Source organism: Haliotis rufescens, unplaced genomic scaffold, assembly GCF_023055435.1.
Source record: "Haliotis rufescens isolate VD_foot unplaced genomic scaffold, xgHalRufe1.0.p SCAF_8, whole genome shotgun sequence".
In the NCBI taxonomy this organism is placed as follows: Eukaryota; Metazoa; Mollusca; class Gastropoda; order Lepetellida; family Haliotidae; genus Haliotis; species Haliotis rufescens.
The window spans coordinates 22,265,451-22,285,779 of record NW_025964372.1 but is presented as its reverse complement, the minus strand read 5'-3'; the positions used below and the strand labels follow the sequence as shown (position 1 = coordinate 22,285,779).

Below are 20,329 nucleotides of genomic sequence, written 5' to 3'. Positions count from 1 at the left end.
CACGGGTATGGTGCTGACAAACGTAGAAACATAATCGGGGCGAACCGGGATTCGAACCCACTATCATAGGTTTCTGGCGTGCCCAAGGGACGAAACTCTGCACAGCGAATCGCGGCGCCTTAGACGACTGGGCCACCCGTGCCCCCTATCTCACTTATGACATTAATCTCACTGTCTGCATTGAATACTGGTGCGCTAAATTGATTTTGTTACCTACAAAATTGCACTAAAAAAGAAGGATGGGACATTGTTCCTTTTTCAACAGTAGTCGCCATGGCAACACAATACATGATGGTAGCACACAAATGGCAGGCAATAGGCATGATGAGGTCAGGGTATCCATTCCAACAGGTTGCTAGTAATTTCAACAAACCATCTTATTTCAAGGTTATGAAATGGAACATTCAAATGCAAATCAGTGATGTGAAATTTGATATGGATGTGGTAGAATATAAAAATGAAAGACTGCGAAGACCTTTCGATGTGTGCATGCTGTTTGACGCCACAATATTCCAGCTATACGATGGCGGTACGTAATTCTAGCCAGATGAGTAGTAGAAACTCACTTGACCTTTCTAGCCAGATGAGTGGTAGGAACCCATTTGACCTTTCTAGCCAGATGAGTAGTAGAAACTCACTTGACCTTTCTAGCCAGATGAGTTGTAGAAACTCACTTGACCTTTCTAGCCAGATGAGTAGTAGAAACCCACTTGACCTTTCTAGCCAGATGAGTTGTAGAAACTCACTTGACCTTTCTAGCCAGATGATTTGTAGAAACTCACTTGACCTTTCTAGCCAGATGAGTAGTAGAAACCCACTTGACCTTTCTAGCCAGATGACTTGTAGGAACTCACTTGACCTTTCTAGCCAGATGAGTGGTAGGAACCCATTTGACCTTTCTAGCCAGATGAGTAGTAGAAACTCACTTGACCTTTCTAGCCAGGTGAGTGGTAGAAACTCACTTGACCTTTCTAGCCAGATGAGTGGTAGAGACCCACTTGACCTTTCTAGCCAGATGAGTAGTAGAAACTCACTTGACCTTTCTAGCCAGATGAGTAGAAACCCACTTGACCTTTCTAGCCAGATGAGTAGTAGAAACTCACTTGACCTTTCTAGCCAGATGAGTAGTAGAAACTCACTTGACCTTTCTAGCCAGATGAGTAGAAACCCACTTGACCTTTCCAGCCAGATGAGTGGTAGAAACTCACCTGACCTTTCTAGCCAGATGAGTAGAAACCCACTTGACCTTTCTAGCCAGATGAGTAGTAGAAACTCACTTGACCTTTCTAGCCAGATGAGTGGTAGAAACTCACTTGACCTTTCTAGCCAGATGAGTAGAAACCCACTTGACCTTTCCAGCCAGATGAGTGGTAGAAACCCACTTGACCTTTCTAGCCAGATGAGTAGAAACCAACTTGACCTTTCTAGCCAGATGAGTAGTAGAAACTCACTTGACCTTTCTAGCCAGATGAGTAGTAGAAACCCACTTGACCTTTCTAGCCAGATGAGTAGAAACCCACTTGACCTTTCTAGCCAGATGAGTGGTAGAGACCCACTTGACCTTTTTAGCCAGATGAGTGGTAGAAACTCGCTTGACCTTTCTAGCCAGATGAGTAGTAGAAACCCACTTGACCTTTCTAGCCAGATGAGTAGTAGAAACCCACTTGACCTTTCTAGCCAGATGAGTAGTAGAAACCCACTTGACCTTTCTTGCCAGATGAGTAGTAACCCACTTGACCTTTCTAGCCAGATGAGTAGAAACCCACTTGACCTTTCTAGCCAGATGAGTAGAAACCCACTTGACCTTTCTTGCCAGATGAGTAGAAACCCACTTGACCTTTCTTGCCAGATGAGTAGAAACCCACTTGACCTTTCTAGCCAGATGAGTAGAAACCCACTTGACCTTTCTTGCCAGATGAGTAGTAACCCACTTGACCTTTCTTGCCAGATGAGTAGAAACCCACTTGACCTTTCTAGCCAGATGAGTAGAAACCCACTTGACCTTTCTAGCCAGATTAGTAGTAGAAACCCACTTGACCTTTCTAGCCAGATGAGTGGTAGAAACCAACTTGACCTTTCTAGCCAGATGAGTAGTAGAAACCCACTTGACCTTTCTAGCCAGATGAGTAGTAGAAACCCACTTGACCTTTCTAGCCAGATGAGTGGTAGAAACCAACTTGACCTTTCTTGCCAGATGAATGGTAGGAACCCATTTGACCTTTCTAGCCAGATGAGTGGTAGAAACTCACTTGACCTTTCTAGCCAGATGAGTAGTAGAAACCCACTTGACCTTTCTAGCCAGATGAGTAGTAGAAACTCACTTGACCTTTCTAGCCAGATGAGTAGTAGAAACTCACTTGACCTTTCTAGCCAGATGAGTAGTAGAAACTCACTTGACCTTTCTAGCCAGATGAGTGGTAGAAACTCACTTGACCTTTCTAGCCAGATGAGTAGAAGAAACTCACTTGACCTTTCTAGCCAGATGAGTGGTAGAAACCCACTTGACCTTTCTAGCCAGATGAGTGGTAGGAACCCACTTGACCTTTCGAGCCAGATGAGTGGTAGAAACTCACTTGACCTTTCTAGCCAGATGAGTGGTAGGAACCCACTTGACCTTTCTAGCCAGATGAGTTGTAGAAACTCACTTGACCTTTCTAGCCAGATGAGTGGTAGAAACTCACTTGACCTTTCTAGCCAGATGAGTTGTAGAAACCCACTTGACCTTTCTAGCCAGATGAGTGGTAGGAACCCACTTGACCTTTCCAGCCAGATGAGTAGTAGAAACTCACTTGACCTTTCCAGCCAGATGAGTAGAAGAAACTCACTTGACCTTTCTAGCCAGATGAGTGGTAGAAACCCACTTGACCTTTCTAGCCAGATGAGTGGTAGGAACCCACTTGACCTTTCTAGCCAGATGAGTAGTAGAAACTCACTTGACCTTTCCAGCCAGATGAGTAGTAGAAACTCACTTGACCTTTCTAGCCAGATGAGTTGTAGAAACTCACTTGACCTTTCCAGCCAGATGAGTAGTAGAAACTCACTTGACCTTTCTAGCCAGATGAGTGGTAGAAACTCACTTGACCTTTCTAGCCAGATGAGTGGTAGGAACCCACTTGACCTTTCTAGCCAGATGAGTAGTAGAAACTCACTTGACCTTTCCAGCCAGATGAGTAGTAGAAACTCACTTGACCTTTCCAGCCAGATGAGTAGTAGAAACTCACTTGACCTTTCTAGCCAGATGAGTGGTAGGAACCAACTTGACCTTTCTAGCCAGATGAGTAGTAGAAACTCACTTGACCTTTCCAGCCAGATGAGTAGTAGAAACTCACTTGACCTTTCTAGCCAGATGAGTAGTAGAAACTCACTTGACCTTTCTAGCCAGATGAGTGGTAGAAACTCACTTGACCTTTCTAGCCAGATGAGTGGTAGAAACCCACTTGACCTTTCCAGCCAGATGAGTGGTAGAAACTCACCTGGCCTTTCTAGCCAGATGAGTAGAAACCCACTTGACCTTTCTAGCCAGATGAGTAGTAGAAACCCACTTGACCTTTCTAGCCAGATGAGTGGTAGAAACTCACTTGACCTTTCTAGTCAGATGAGTAGAAACCCACTTGACCTATCTAGCCAGATGAGTGGTAGAAAGTCACTTAACCTTTCTAGCCAGATGAGTGGTAGAAAGAAGCTTCACCTAATTAATTCCCAGTAAGTATGCTTGTTGTAAGGTGAAGATCATTGGTAAAGCCATCAACTGGTTTGACGCCACAATATTCCAGCTATATTATGGCGGTACGTAATTCTAGCCAGATGAGTAGTAGAAACTCACTTGACCTTTCTAGCCAGATGAGTAGAAGAAACTCACTTGACCTTTCTAGCCAGATGAGTGGTAGAAACCCACTTGACCTTTCTAGCCAGATGAGTGGTAGGAACCCACTTGACCTTTCTAGCCAGATGAGTTGTAGAAACTCACTTGACCTTTCTAGCCAGATGAGTGGTAGAAACTCACTTGACCTTTCTAGCCAGATGAGTGGTAGGAACCCACTTGACCTTTCTAGCCAGATGAGTTGTAGAAACTCACTTGACCTTTCTAGCCAGATGAGTGGTAGAAACTCACTTGACCTTTCTAGCCAGATGAGTAGTAGAAACCCACTTGACCTTTCTAGCCAGATGAGTGGTAGGAACCCACTTGACCTTTCCAGCCAGATGAGTAGTAGAAACTCACTTGACCTTTCCAGCCAGATGAGTAGTAGAAACTCACTTGACCTTTCCAGCCAGATGAGTAGTAGAAACTCACTTGACCTTTCTAGCCAGATGAGTTGTAGAAACCCACTTGACCTTTCTAGCCAGATGAGTTGTAGAAACCCACTTGACCTTTCGAGCCAGATGAGTAGTAGAAACCCACTTGACCTTTCCAGCCAGATGAGTAGTAGAAACTCACTTGACCTTTCCAGCCAGATGAGTAGTAGAAACTCACTTGACCTTTCTAGCCAGATGAGTTGTAGAAACCCACTTGACCTTTCTAGCCAGATGAGTTGTAGAAACCCACTTGACCTTTCTAGCCAGATGAGTAGTAGAAACCCACTTGACCTTTCCAGCCAGATGAGTAGTAGAAACTCACTTGACCTTTCCAGCCAGATGAGTAGTAGAAACTCACTTGACCTTTCTAGCCAGATGAGTAGTAGAAACTCACTTGACCTTTCCAGCCAGATGAGTAGTAGAAACTCACTTGACCTTTCTAGCCAGATGAGTAGTAGAAACTCACTTGACCTTTCTAGCCAGATGAGTAGTAGAAACTCACTTGACCTTTCTAGCCAGATTAGTGGTAGAAACCCACTTGACCTTTCTAGCCAGATGAGTGGTAGAAACTCACTTGACCTTTCTAGTCAGATGAGTAGAAACCCACTTGACCTATCTAGCCAGATGAGTGGTAGAAAGTCACTTAACCTTTCTAGCCAGATGAGTGGTAGAAAGAAGCTTCACCTAATTAATTCCCAGTAAGTATGCTTGTTGTAAGGTGAAGATCATTGGTAAAGCCATCAACTGGTTTCACTAACACATTGCCGCCATTACATACCTGGAAATATATATTGTGAAATCACACACACACACACACACACACACACAATCTCCTGCAGCCTGGTCATCATGATGCAAATAATGACTTGCTTCAGATAAACAAGATTCGCCTAATTCAGGACTAAATGTTTTAAACTTTAATTGACAAGTGCTTCACATCGACATTTATTACCTTGCATATTTATGACCACATTGATAAAGAAACAGTATGAAATCTCTCAGTACCTTTAACAATAATTGAGTAGCACACTCCTAGAGCATCAGTGGATCACCCCGCTCACCAACCAATATCGTCACTGCATAGATAACATGAATGCTCATTCAACTGGTTCTTGATTTTGACATTAATGATGGTAACATTAAAAAATATATGATAACGATAAAAGCTGCGTTAGAAATAAATGGGGGTCCTGAGGTGCTTGGGGTTAGCTGCTGCGGTTTTGAATCCAGGGACCCCTAAATCTTTCGACTTATAAAATCGTTAGTTATGACAAGGATCCCTAGACTTTCATAGTATTCATGGAATACTTATAGCAAATAAACACAGGGACTACAGCATTATGGAACACATGATAGGGGACATAAACCTTGCAGAATTATGCTATTGAACAGATCCTTAATCATGACAATAAAGAAATGGTAAAACATTTGAATCTTGCCACAAAATGGCAGTACAAGTATACGTAAAGTGTAAAAACCTGGACTTATACAACACATTGAATTTGATTTCTAAAACAAGAGCGTACTTAGTACTTTTACATTGGATTGCTCACAACACGCTGCACATGAATATATATATATATATATATATATATATATATATATATATATACGTATAATATATCAAACTTATGACCATGGAAACCAGTTGGGCACTGAGTCACACCCAGAGCAAGCAAACCAGTGGTTGACATTATGACCACCGACACATTTAGGGTCAAATTATAGACAGATTCAGCTGAAGCCATGATTTTTAAAGGGGACCTACATCAATAGACCATCCACACTAGTTTTCCATTGTGGCCATCCAATCAACAACATCCACTCACTGATACATGAGCAGCTAAATAGGAATGAACTTGAAACAAACATTCTGAGACTAATACTGTGAACTATTGCACAAGGTGAAGTATAAAATGATAGTGTGGTTCTAATCGCTCTGATCATCGTTTGTCTAGTCAACCAACAGGGAGACATTGCTGACTTTCCTCTTAAAACTCATCATCCGGAGACAATGGTACAGAAGCTCACCTTCATGACATCTGCACACAAAGAAGGCATCAGGCTAAAATGTTGCCTGCATCATACAAGAATTTATCTTGGATTCTAAACTAAGTGCCCCTGGCAGGCACATTAGAGGGAAAATCATTACTTTTGTTGAAAATTGAGATTTTTTAAAAGTTCTTTTTTTCTTATACATGTATTCAGAGATATTTTAACACTGTAATTTGAGATTGTATTTAATTCCATAATATAAAACAAAGGGTTAAAACATATTCCTATTGAATGTAGGTTACCACTACAAAAGCCAAAAAATTAGTTATTAGTAATGAATATATTTACATGAATTGGGAAATGTTTAATTTGGATTTGAGAATTTTTCATGACATTTGCTGCGGACTTTGGGCCGAATATGAGCCTCTGAGCAGGCCTAGATCAAGTCTTAAATTCATAAATGAGATATGGATGAACTTTGACCTCAGAAAATAATCAGCTGAAAGTTGACGAAATGGGGTATCCAACACACAAGATAAAGTTTGTACAGAAAAAGTTTCATTACTTTGATAACCATATTTACGGAAAAGAGTGAGATAATCATAATGAGATAAACACAGTTATGGTATAGAGTGAGATAACCAGCTGTGAGATAATCATAGTCATGGCATAGAGTGAGATAACCATAGTTATGGTATTGTGTGAGATAATCATAGTTACAGTTTAGAATGAAGAAAACCTATTAAAATTCTTATGAAACTTTAAAGTGTTCATATGACTGAACTCTTAGTGTAAAGTAAGACACTAAATCTTTAACATGTGCATGTCTTTGACAGACTTTCCTAAAGAGGTTTACCGATATAAAACATCAAAACTTGCAACTTACTTCAGCCCCAGGATTACATAAATGAAAAATGAAACTTTTTCCTGCTCTGTACTGCTTCAAGTATGCTACAGAAATTTAAGTCTACCTAGAGGGATAAACTATGCCTACACTGGTAAGTTATTCCTTCACCAGTTATTTCATACCTACACAGGACATAAATAGAATGATCTACACAGGAAATACAAGAAATCCTGCGCTCACCATTGGTAACCAGCAATATCTCAACTTCCCCAAACAGTTTTGCATCTTATTGATATAAGCATGTTTGATATTGAAGTGGTCACAAAGGGAATATCAGGTGACCATTATTTTGAGATAAACACAGTCATGTAAAAAAAAATAATTAAAGATGCTTTGATGTAACAAACTCACAAGTTGATTTTTTTTTATGATATACATGTACCGGTATGTGTTTGACTTGATACAAATTGACAGTATTCTATAGTAGATCCTAGGAAATTCTGGGACAGGTTCTTCACAAAACAACATTTCCTTTCCCTAAATCTTCCTGGTCTATCTTCCTGAATAATGTATTTGATAAAAAATAATTCATTCAAAAATCATCAGCACGCATTAAAAAATATCACAGGAAAAACATGAAAGACAAAGCTGTTGAATGGCGTTGGCTAAATCAGGTGCTTGCTATCTGCTGCTTTCGCTGGTTCAAACAGGCAGTTGTTCCACTGTTTGCTGCCGTCGGCCAGCATGCTGATCATGGAGGCATGGAAGGTTGGAGAATCGTCGTCGTCAACCTGGAGCAATATTTCATAAAGTTGGTGATAAAGGGTGACAGGGTGATAAATATTTAGATATTCAACTCTCAATTTGGCACCCATTTAGTCGATATTGAGTTCAGATTTTACAAACCCTTGGTAAAATGTCTTTTTGTCTACAATCGGTTTGACCTATCTTTACTTATGATTAAGGAAAGGTGAGCTGAAAGGGGTTTTATGTCGCTTTCAAGATTATAGCAATTATATTGTGACATGCATGCATGCATGTGTTTATATTGTTAGTCCGATGAAATACCATGCCTCAGTTTATCGTGAATACCCCACAGTATACTGACTCCAAGTCGACCAGTCTTTGTTTTATCACCATAATGCCCAGTGCCAGGCAGGGTAACAACAAGTACAATCTTTTAACGTCTCTTTTTATGACCGACAGACTTGGCCAGGGATTGAACCACCAACCCTACACTTTCCTTGACACTCTATCCACTAGACAACAGAGCCAGTCTACGTAAGATTAGGTGAGTGAGTGAGTGACTGAGATGTAGAGCTGATCTGAACACCAGTGTAGTCATATCATTCTGTGTCAGCTTAGACAATTACCACTTGTTAAACAAACAAGCACGGTTTAGCAGCTGATCATACCTACCATTATAGGATCCTGCCACGCTAAGGGTTGCAATTCTGCACAAGAAGTTACGGGGCTTTAGATGTTTGTCCCTCCCAGGCCCTTATATGAGTGGAACATTATGCTGAAGGCATTACATTGACTTTTCCAGTTATGAATAGGGCTCCTTTTGAAATTGCTGAAATCTCCTGAAATATTGCTTTGGCTACTGGGTGGCTCCTCCTACCAAAATGTACTTTTGACAAATGATAGATGTAGCGAACGGAAAAATGAAATTTTGCATCAGTATCATTATATATCATAAAAGGTGCACATGGTGAAAAGCTTATTGACAAACATACTAAAAAGAAGTTAGATTCAGGAACTGACCATGAGAGTAGAGACTCCTTCCATTGTTGCTGACAGAAGATATTCTGCTTGGATGGACATCAGTCTCAGCTCAATAAGGGGAGAACACTCTCGTACCTGCATGGTGTATGTTAGAGTTCTCTCCCCTTCATGCCACACCCACTGCACAACTTCATACCAAGAAATGACTAGCTCTTCACTATTGTCTGCAACAGGCATGCAGATGGTCAGTCATGGTAAACATTTAAAGCTAGAACATCCAACAACATTGGTAATGATGCCTTGTTTTTTTGTATGTTGTTTAACGCTGCACCCAGCAATATCCCAGCTACATGACAGCGGTCTGTAAATAATTGAGTCTCGACCAGACAAATCAGTGATTGACATCATAAGCATCGATCCACGCAATTGGGATACAATGACATGCATCAACCAAGTCAGAGAGCCTGACTATCTGATCCTGTTAGTTGCCTCTTACGACAAGCATAGTCATCTCCTACAGCAAGCATGGGTTGCTGAACATGAAATAATTCTGACAGTTGGGAACTAAAACGATAATGTATGAGCTCTATACAACATCACTACCATCGTCAATACTTCAGGGATTTGTATACACTACGTTCCTCATTCACCACTGAATACAGAGACACGTGGCAGTGTGGTTTCAAGCAATGAATCAAGCAATGGCCTGGTTCCAGCAAAAGGAGAGTGAGTGAGTATGGTTTTAAACTGATGTTAGCAATATTCCAGCAATATCACAGTGGGGGACACCAGAAATGGGCTTCACACATTGTACCCATGTCAGGAATCGAACCCGGGTCTTTGGCGTGACAAGCGAACGCTTTAACCACTAGGCTACCCGACCGCCCCCACCAGCGATTGGGAAAACAGAGAGTGCTCAGACCAATGAGTGATCAGTTCACATCAGACAGACAGATTTGTTTCTGGCAACGTGTGACAACGTGCTGCAACCTTGTGGGCCTCTGCTGTCTTTAATGTCAGGCAAATGGTTGGGTTTGCTCAAAGTCCATGTAAAGAGTAGGGCTCATTATACTCTCATAAGCTTACTAAATAAGAAGGACTGCATAGTATTACCGGTATACTCGTGATCCTCGATATGAATAAGTGGCAGTGAATCAGTATAAGATATAAATTTGTTGACAAATACCACTTAATCGCTTTTCAAACGATACATATTGCATTAATATTATTTGTGTTCCGATATATTTGGTAAGAGAATATAACAAGTGTCATTTCTTATTTGTAGTATTTAACCTAAAATCTAGACAGAAATTTATTCACAAATGATGTTTCCCTTTGAATTGATTGACAAAACATCAGAAATGTGGAAGTGATTTCTCTCTCACTTTGTTATCTCCCCTGTATCCATGACTACAAAATGGCAGCAACTGACCAACTGAGTCATTAATATTTCCTTTAGTATGTAGAAAATAGATGGGCAAGTACAATCAGTGTCAAACACTTCAGCTCCCAACATATCACAATACAGATACCTGTATCACAATTAGTAGTGGGAAGATACATTGATGCATCGATGGATTGCATTTTCATGTGATAATGAGTAACGGTAGTGAAAACATATAGATTTTCATCCATAGCACCATGCTTGACACTGTCAACAGTAAATCGTTAGTGTGCCAGGTATTTGGCCATCCTATCTAGGAAAAAGATAGCTTATGTACCACAGATAACAGCACATGCAAGTATCGTGAGCAAGGCATCGTGATACATATCGGATCGCATATTTGGTGTATCGTCCCAGCCCTAATCACAAAATATTGAAATACCATTTTTTCACAATACACAGCCCTGTAGGTTAGACAGGCATGACCACTACACCACAGAAGGGCCAGGTGTATTAACAGGTGATGGCGTAATGTAGTGTATACAAACCTGTGAAGTACTGACGGTGCATCACAACATTAGCAAAGAAAATGGTAAGCAAACTACCTGATACAACTTTCAAACCATGCTTGGAAACAAAAACAGACAACAAACTGTTTCTCGGCCACTGGAAAGATACAACATACAATGAGGAACAAGGGAGGGTCAGACTGTGAGTACTTCTACTCATGGCTGCCAACAATAGAAGCAGATGAAAATATCTGATCTAACTATTCAGTGATAAGGGACTGATCATTTAGGGGGCCTGGGATTTTTGTACAGATGGAATATTTTCTCTCCTTCAAATAATACAATTTTCTTCTTGACAGGAGAAATCAAACTAAATCAAACTAATTCAAATTTTCACATTTTTTCAGGACATCCAACAAGCCTGGGAACAATTATTGTGTGTATTTATACCTCAGCCAAAATTATGTTTTTCAGCAGTTTCTGGCACAAATTATTTTATTATTTTAAATCTCAGAAGCCAAACAAAGAAAATCAAATGGTAAGTCCCTTAAACATTGTTAAAAGGCCAGACAAATATATTTTCTTGTTTTACCATGTTTACAGGTGAGGCTAAGCTTATTTATATTTGTGTTAGCATTGTTAATTTAAGATATTTTGGGGTATAAACCTGAAATCAACTTTTATAAATTTTTTTGAATAATTTACCTCTTGACCAAGATAACCTGTAAACCAAGACAACAAATTGGTCTGGCCTCTGCTACTTCTGTCATATAAAGCATTCGAACCCAGAATCATAAGTTTCTGTCATGCCTAAATACAGCAGGACTGGGCCCCCTTCATTCCAGCTGTTCATTCAAGATCAGTATCAGTCTGGAGCTCTGTTTTCACTTGTCTCATAGAGTCTGGATTCAGAAATAGCATCTTCCCGAGGCAAGGGAGTTAACTGACTATAAAAGCCCAGTTTCCACCCTTGCCGAACTAGCATGGAATTTCTGGGCTTGATCGTAGCGCAGCCAGTGGATATTACGAGTTATGTCCCTCCTATTGACCAATCAGATTCCACCTCTCATATCACTTGCATTTGCTTCAAACAAACTGCACCAAGACGATCTGATCAATGATTAAGATCTATATTGTAATGAAACGGATCTAACCTCACAAAGTGCATCAAATCATATGATCACCTTCATCAAAAACATGAAAAGATTTGGTAAATATGTGTCGACACCCAGTTGACGGTACACATCCTTTGTAAAACCTGCAGTCGACTGAAATCTGCACGACGAAATCCATGTTGTTTATGAAACAGATTTCTATTTTGTTACGAGATTTTGATTGGACCGTGCATGGACTTGTTAGTCCAGCCAAAACATAACTCCATACTTCCAGCCTTGATGGGTTGAAATTGGACTTTTAGTCAGTTTACTTCTTGCCTCAGGAAGATGCAGAAATAGCTGTCATCCCTGTTCCACCATACACAAGGCATACTCACAGCAGTGGTACAAGCAGGTACTTGTAGTGCGTGGCACAGTTGGCAGTTGCGGACACACACACTGAAGTAGTTGGGCAGTTTCTGACACTGTGTGACATACTGTTCCTCCATCACAAAGGTGGGTTCAAGGCATTCTGGGTAATCAGGAAAATCTATTAAGTTAAATTGTCTGACAAATTGTTTGTTGTTTAACACTGCATTCAGCAATATAACAGCAATATGACAGTTGTCTGTAAATAATTGAGTCTTGACCAGATAAACCAGTGATTGATATTATGATTTGACGTAAATATGAGTAACGTGATACATTTCGTATCCTGACCTATGTATCGTATCGTGACCTTGCTGTATCGTTTCACCCCTACTTTTCAGTGGTATTCACGCCATTCACTGCCAGGGAAACCAAAACTGGGCTTCAAACATTGTACCATTTGGGGAACAAACATTGTACCATGTGGGGAATCAAACATTGTACCATGTGGGGAATCAAACCCAGGCCTTTGACATGATGACACAAAGTTGTCACCCTCAGACTACTCCACTGCCCCACATCACAGTTGAAAAGAAATTGGTGTTAGAACTGAATGCTAAAATGGAAGCAGAACTATCACACCTTTCCTTCTCTTACCACAAACACATAAATCCCGAAGAAAAACCTTTTATCATGTTTATAGCTTTTAATTTTTCTTACAACGAATAATGTTCTGCGTTAAAATGAGACCAGCTGGATGCCCCCATACAAAGGTTTATCTAGGTTTTCCAACAGTGCTCAAGGCATGCGAATTGATGAAAAACAATATTTTGCCCAAAATATGTTTTGGTTGTAATAATTTAACAAGTCTTTCTTTCTTTCTTTGTCCAGCTATCAGTGAAATATAAATCATCTTCAATGTGCAATTGATAAAGTGGAATAATTTCTTTAATTACCGTATTTTCTTGAGTATAGTGCGCACCCATGTATAATGCGCACCCCCCTCTAGCGGGTTCAATATTTTGGAAAAAAAGAAATTTGAATATTATGCGCAGAAATTTTTTACACCGTACCCTTTCAGCGAAGTCCGGCAAACGAACGGGTGCTGAGAAACTTCGTCAGTACAAATTCGAAATTTGAGATAAAAAATCACCAGACATGTTTATTTACCATTTAAATAGTATTTATTGTTCTGCTAGGCATTGTTTTAAATTTAGGGATTAAGATTACCTTGCGTATTTTCTCGTAAACTAAGCTGGAAACAGCAATCAGCTGTACACACGTTTTCTTGGAATCGACCGGTGATTCGGTCAAGACACACCCAATGATATAACTTTATAAGATTTTCTAATGCAAGGATCGGCAACAATTGTATCTGAAACTATTTTATTTATCAGGAATAATATATTCCATTATTTTCTTAATTATATGCAACCTTTAATAAACATATTTAAAATAATAATAACCCTAAGCGAAGCAGCTGATCGCTATTCCCGGGTATTATTTTTTACATGGAACATGTCTGACCAGTCACCGTCAAGGCTCACACGCACGTGATCACGTGATCGCGAGAATTTCATGTTGACATAGAATCGTCAAACAAAAACAAATATGACTTTTAACGAGTCAAAGTATGTCATTTATGATATATGTATCCATTCTCTGTCAACTAAAGTTTGTTTCAAGGCGTCAATAGCGGTATTCTGACCATGGTTGCTGTTAATAACGGTGAGTTGTGCGGTCTTCCGATCGCTTCACACACGATTTTGCCGAAATTAATAAAAACAATATTATAAGGAATTTTGAATAAAATCAATGAAATAAGTTACAAACATAAGTCCAGATATACAAAGAACACTTTTTATAGCCAGACAGTGTAATTACATGATTATTTTGCGTACTTCAGTATGGATTTGTTGACATGGTATTTCCGGTGTTACGCGCTCACGGTAGTGTCTTTCCATGGGGGAAAAAAACATCAAACTCATAATTTGTGTATGATGCGCACCCCCTTCTACACAGCTGTGTTTTTTCGAAAAAAAGTGTGCACTATACTCAAGAAAATACGGTAAAAAATATTTTCAAATACCATGTAATGGTAAAAACAGTTTGTTTGAGTAACTTGTAAATACAGAAAAGACAAAAACTTATCTGGACCTGGTCCAAGTGGCAGGTAAGCATGAGACATGAAGCATGGATGTCCCTGCTCTGGAAACTTGATTCAATGATTGACGATAAAATCAAAACCGATTTCCAATACTACTGTGGGCCCTAACAGGCTTATGTGGCTGAACTGGCAGTAACACCAGTTGTTTCAAAAACAATAATTGTATAATTTTACCCTCTTCGAACCTTGTCGAGATAATAACCCTACCTTCAAGTTTCAGTTTCTCCGCTTCTGTTGGTTGTAATTTACCTGTACAGAAAGAGAAGGAACATGTTGATGTCAACCAAAAAGTCTGCCATGTCATACAAATGTTGAGAGCTCTTAGTTTCAATTTGCTACACAGCATGCAAGGACAATATCATACTGTGACTTCTTTAAGAGGCATTTAGAAGTTTGAGTACTAAGTAAGGATAAGATATATGGATGAACAAATTCTTTGTTACAATTAGGAGCAACGTTTCGGTGTAGCTTCTAACACCGTCATCACTTGCTTGATAGCGGTGTTAGAACCTACACTGAAACGTTGCTTCTAATTGTAATAAAGAAGTCTTATACTTACTTAATATGATAGTGGTTTGATGTTGATTACAGAAATATTACAGCAATATCATGAAGTAGAGTTTTGTTCCAACCACAAAGCTACCACACCTCCCATGTTTGTGCACAGAAGAAAAGTAGAAGAGAGGCAGGAAAGTGATCTTCAGCCTAAATTTACATAAAAATGAGCCGACTAGTTCTATAGTTTTGAATGGATTTGGTTGATCACAGCCAAATACCACAATGAAGAAAATGCTATGCATAAGACATGGGGAACTATATCTGCTTAGTGTCCCAAGTGGCAGGTAAGCATGACACACATGGACCTATCTGGACCTGGCGTCCCAAGTGGCAGGTAAGCATGACACACATGGACCTATCTGGACATGGCGTCCCAAGTGCCAGGTAAGCATGACACACATGGACCTATCTGGACCTGGTGTCCCAAGTGGCAGGTAAGCATGACACACATGGACCTTTCTGGACCTGGCTTCCCAAGTGGCAGGTAAGCATGACACACATGGACCAATCTGGACATGGCATCCCAAGTGGCAGGTAAGCATGATACACATGGACCTATCTGGACCTGGCGTCCCAAGTGGCAGGTAAGCATGACACACATGGACCTATCTGGACCTGGCGTCCCAAGTGGCAGGTAAGCATGACACACATGGACCTATCTGGACATGGCGTCCCAAGTGGCAGGTAAGCATGACACACATGGACCTATCTGGACCTGGCGTCCCAAGTGGCAGGTAAGCATGACACACATGGACCTATCTGGACCTAGTGTCCCAAGTGGCAGGTAAGCATGACACACATGGACCTATCTGGACCTGGCATCCCAAGTGGCAGGTAAGCATGACACACATGGACCTATCTGGACATGGCGTCCCAAGTGGCAGGTAAGCATGACACACATTGACCTATCTGGACCTGGCGTCCCAAGTGGCAGGTAAGCATGACACACATGGACCTTTCTGGACCTGGCGTCCCAAGTGGCAGGTAAGCATGACACACATGGACCTTTCTGGACCTGGCGTCCCAAGTGGCAGGTAAGCATGACACAAATGGACCTATCTGGACATGGCGTCCCAAGTGCCAGGTAAGCATGACACACAAGGACCTATCTGGACCTGGCGTCCCAAGTGCCAGGTAAGCATGACACACATGGACCTATCTGGACATGGCGTCCCAAGTGGCAGGTAAGCATGACACACATGGACCTATCTGGACCTCACATGGAGCAAGGAATTCTCTGTTATGGAGAAGCACTCACCGACACTCAGGTGGTGCTGCGCCTGTAGACTGAGAAGGTGGACAGCTTGACTGTCAGTCTTCAGCAATCTTCTCTCCTCTGCGGGGTTGAAGCACCATTTCTGCAAACTCAGATCTGGAAGAAATCATTATGTATATTGAAAAGATGGACACAAGACCAAATCATATATCATATTATCAAGGCAAAACATAACATCAGCCAAACAAATGTTCACATCAAACATATTTTGACCTTTCAAGGTTCAGTAAAGAGATAAATATATTTTATTTGCTTAATCAGGGCATGTTATAGAGGGGGCATACTTTTTAGTGCTTCTACTGAGGAGTTGACAGCAGGGTTCAAAGGTAAGTACAGTAGACAGATCAGTAAAAGTCAGGAAACTTGTGACATTTTATTGTCGACTACCACTTTTGCAATGTACTTTGAGGGAGATTGCAACTGTGTGGCAAATCATTTTGCAGACTTGTGATATATAAGTTAATTTTTAACCCAGCACCAGATTACAACAAACTCAAAGGGACCACTCATTTTAGTTTGTTATATCCATAGTTTGTTATAAGCATTTCGACTGCCTGACAACTTGGATCAAGTCATGTGACCACATCATGTTACTTGATAAATAACCAAAGCATGCACGGTACATGTTACCACTTTGAACAGCTGTGCATTGCCGCAGATGTTTTGATGGGCAGATTGGTGACACGTGAGCAGCTCAGGTCAGGGATTAATAGTTTGTTATGCACTTAAACATTGCCGTTGATCAGACAAGAGTACACCCGGGACCACAAAGAGAGTTCGCTATATCTGTTATTTCCTAATAAGCGTGTTTGTTATATCCATCAACTTTATATGAGAAAATATACAGCAAATGGCCAGGACCAGACAAACAGTTTGTTATATCCATCAATTTTTTATATAAGTGTTTGTTATAAACGTAGTTTACTGTACATGTTTATCTGTTGATAGAACTTCCTAATTCAGTTTGAAATCTATCAAGAAAATCCTACACAATGAATAATTTCCAATTCTTTCTCACCTTTCACAGGCACCAGAAGCATCTCAGAAGCTTTGTATCTTTTCACAGGTTTGTCTAAACCTTGACATAAGCAAAAGTATTTCCAGCTACTCTTCTTCAAACCTGGAATTATCCACAATTCTTTTTGTTAACACAGTTAATTACAGAAGAATAGCAAGCAAATGTGTGTAGGAAAAACAAGATCAAGTAGCAGAGCAGTTATTTTAACACAGGAAAATTTTGTAACTGTAAGCTCAGTTTTGCATTATCACATATTATTTCTTTTAAAATAAAATTAATGCGAAGGCTAAAAAAAATAATAGTCTTGGTTCTCAGGCACCGTCTGCATCATCATAAAGTTCGCCTCATGTTTCATTTTTATTTCCTTTCTTAAAAAAAACTAAAAAATCCTTAAATATTCCAAGTCCAGCGATAGGCAAATACAGTATTCCAGTATTTTACTCACCAAGGAATGCATTTATGTAGGGAGGCCCTTTCCAAGGTTGATTGTACACAATTAATTATCAGTTACATACTAGTTTGAACAAACAAAAAATAAAAAAAGACACATCCTGCCCGCATTGCCTGAGAACCAATTCCTTTAACATGTTTAATTTGTTAAGCCTAAGTAGCATTAGTAATCATGATTATATCTTACAGGATAAACTACCTTTATATAAAGAATAGGAGTGACATGATTCACTGATGTATCAAGAACTTCCACCTGATGATATGCCCTGTGAAGTTCCGGGTCAGCAACCCATGCTTGCCTTACGAGACGACTAACGTGACCACCTGATCCTGTTAGTCCCCTCTTACAGATGTATATATGTATGTCTGTGGTTGAATTGTACTTCACTTTGAACATGTTGAACAAGACTTGTTGAAAAAATAGATTTTTTACATGTTGAACAAGACTTGTTGAAAAAATAGGTTTTTTTACATGTTGAACAAGACTTGTTGAAAAAATAGTGGTTTTTTTACACGTTTAACACTTAGAATTTTATTATTGCACAGAATGCAACAATAAAATACCTCTGAATTTTAGTAAATAAAGGCTTAAAAAATCTTTGACATAATAAAGCTTTTTAGCCACAAGCATTTAGTTGAAGATTCTCAATAAATTCCTGATAGGGAAACATTACATAACTTTATCTACTTTATCAAGGCTACATAAGTATCCACCAAAGAAATACTATCACCATGATCACCTGATTATTGTTTAAAAGTTCATAATGCATAACCAATAACAGCTGACAATTATAGTTGCGTCTTAGACTCCAACTGAAGAGCCGTTCTAAACTTGGGAAAAGCAGCCAATGAATACAGCAATACACATACCTAAGTGTTCACAGACTTTAGACTGAAGTGTGTGGACAGATACCTCATCCTCCTGGGAAGGGACTGACAGCTGGAAGATAACGGTGTTTGAAAATAACATGACGAATAAAGGAAAAGAATATCACAGATCATAAGTATAATAGTAACAAGAAATCCTTTCAGCATGTTCTGCGTTTGTGTCAATGTTATTTAGGTTAGTGAGTGTTGTCTTACTCACGGGTTCATCTAGACCTGCTCAGAGGCTGATATTCAGCCCCATGTTTGTAGCAAATGTCAGTAAAAACTCATGTTATTAAAGTCATAACTAATAACTTGGCTGTGCAGGGGTAACATGTAGTTCACTGACAGAAGGACCAATAAAGAGGGAGAGGCGTTAATGTTAAGTTTTCTATTGTTGCAATGAACATGACGAATGAAATGTTGAAATATGAACTATCAACATGAAGAATAAAATATTGCTATTTCGAACAAAATAATAAAATAAATCCCAATTTGCCTGCCAAAGGCATTTAGTTTGGAATCTAGAGCAATACCTGCCCATCAGTAGCAATATTCTGGGACATCAGAGTAACATCCTGATTGAACTTATCTTCTACAATACACCATTTATTTAAGAAAAAATTAAGGTTCAACAAAGTCCACACCCAAGTGTGATGTCAGCTCATATTAGCTTATGCTACAAGGCAGTATCTGTACTATCCACAGGATAGCAAGGAATGTGTCATGGCCATCACATTCAAAATCTGCTCCTCCAGAAGCTCTCATGAAACCTCCAACAACATCATCACTTCTCTCTTATTCACATAACACTTAGTATTAAGGTGAGGTGAAATTGGGTTTAACGCTGCGTTCAAGATTACACTTGATGCGTGCGTGTGCGCGAGGAAGTCACTTAGTAGTGAAAGGTCACCTGTAATTTACTGCTATCGAGTGCTAACTATACTTTGGATTTTGCAAAGAATGCATGCAGATTCATACAGGATGCGTTGGGAGATACTTGAGATTTTGACACCTTAAACCCTAAACAATGCATGGAAATAGTTGGATAAAGCAGTACATGAAATGAGAGCTAAGTGTAGCTGAAGCACCATGTGACCTCTTTTGGCTTTGCGCCCCTGTGAGGGGCGGGGCCCGAGGCTCTAGGCCATAGTGACCACGGCTATGCTATAATAAGGGTAGATGACTCACATCACTCAGGTAATGGGTGTTTCAGTCTTCAGTCAGAGACTGTTTACAGATCTGATATATCTGTACATGGCCTGTGCATATTGTGATATGGATGAAATCAGCTGTCACCTAAAATCACTACAGCTATTACAAGTTTATGAGATACTTCGTTGCATTATGACATAATTCCTCTGTTGTCATGACAGCATGTGGGATGATGAAGCATGTTGTCTAATTAAACCAAAGGTGCTGTCATTATATCATAGTCATCACAACGAGCTTCTGGATAGGTGGCAACAGCCTTACAGTAAACACTGGTAAAGAGGAAACCAGTTTTTAACTAGACTTGAAAAAAATAAAAAATGACATGACGGATATCGTATGCTTACCTTTACTAAGTTTGCGTTTGGATCAAATGTTTGAATTTGTACAGTTACAAAGCTTTGCAACTCCATGTTGTCGGTTGTCAATTGCCAATGATATTATTACAAAAGTTGGCACACTGTCACTACAGTAAAGCTGACATGCACGTTCCCATATGTACTATTTTCAAACCAACTTTTAACATACGGTCATAGATTTCTTGCACCCTACTTACCGCAAT

At 39.9% G+C, this 20,329-nt stretch overlaps 1 protein-coding gene across 1 annotated transcript; it reads right to left on the bottom strand.

Moving 5' to 3' along the window:
• Positions 1-6,494: 6,494 nt before the first annotated feature.
• Positions 6,495-20,258, bottom strand: LOC124139328. The gene is made up of 9 exons (XM_046506328.2): positions 20,115-20,258; positions 18,559-18,628; positions 17,239-17,340; positions 16,203-16,316; positions 14,594-14,635; positions 12,249-12,382; positions 10,853-10,913; positions 8,903-9,087; positions 6,495-7,926 (listed from the first exon to the last, which is right to left on the bottom strand). Exons 1-9 carry the CDS (start codon positions 20,178-20,180, stop codon positions 7,801-7,803), a joined length of 900 nt encoding a protein of 299 aa, XP_046362284.1. The 5' UTR covers positions 20,181-20,258; the 3' UTR covers positions 6,495-7,800.
• Between the last annotated feature and the right edge of the window lie 71 nt (positions 20,259-20,329).

Excerpts from the sequence above, each read along its gene's own strand:
- LOC124139328 (XM_046506328.2), bottom strand. The coding sequence starts at position 20,180 with ATGGAGTTGCAAAGCTTTGTAACTGTACAAATTCAAACATTTGATCCA. Across the intron at positions 16,317-17,238 it reads GCTTCTGGTGCCTGTGAAAG|ATCTGAGTTTGCAGAAATGG; the intron begins GTGAGAAAGAAT and ends GATTTCTTCCAG. Across the intron at positions 12,383-14,593 it reads GGAGAAACTGAAACTTGAAG|AATGCCTTGAACCCACCTTT; the intron begins GTAGGGTTATTA and ends CTGATTACCCAG.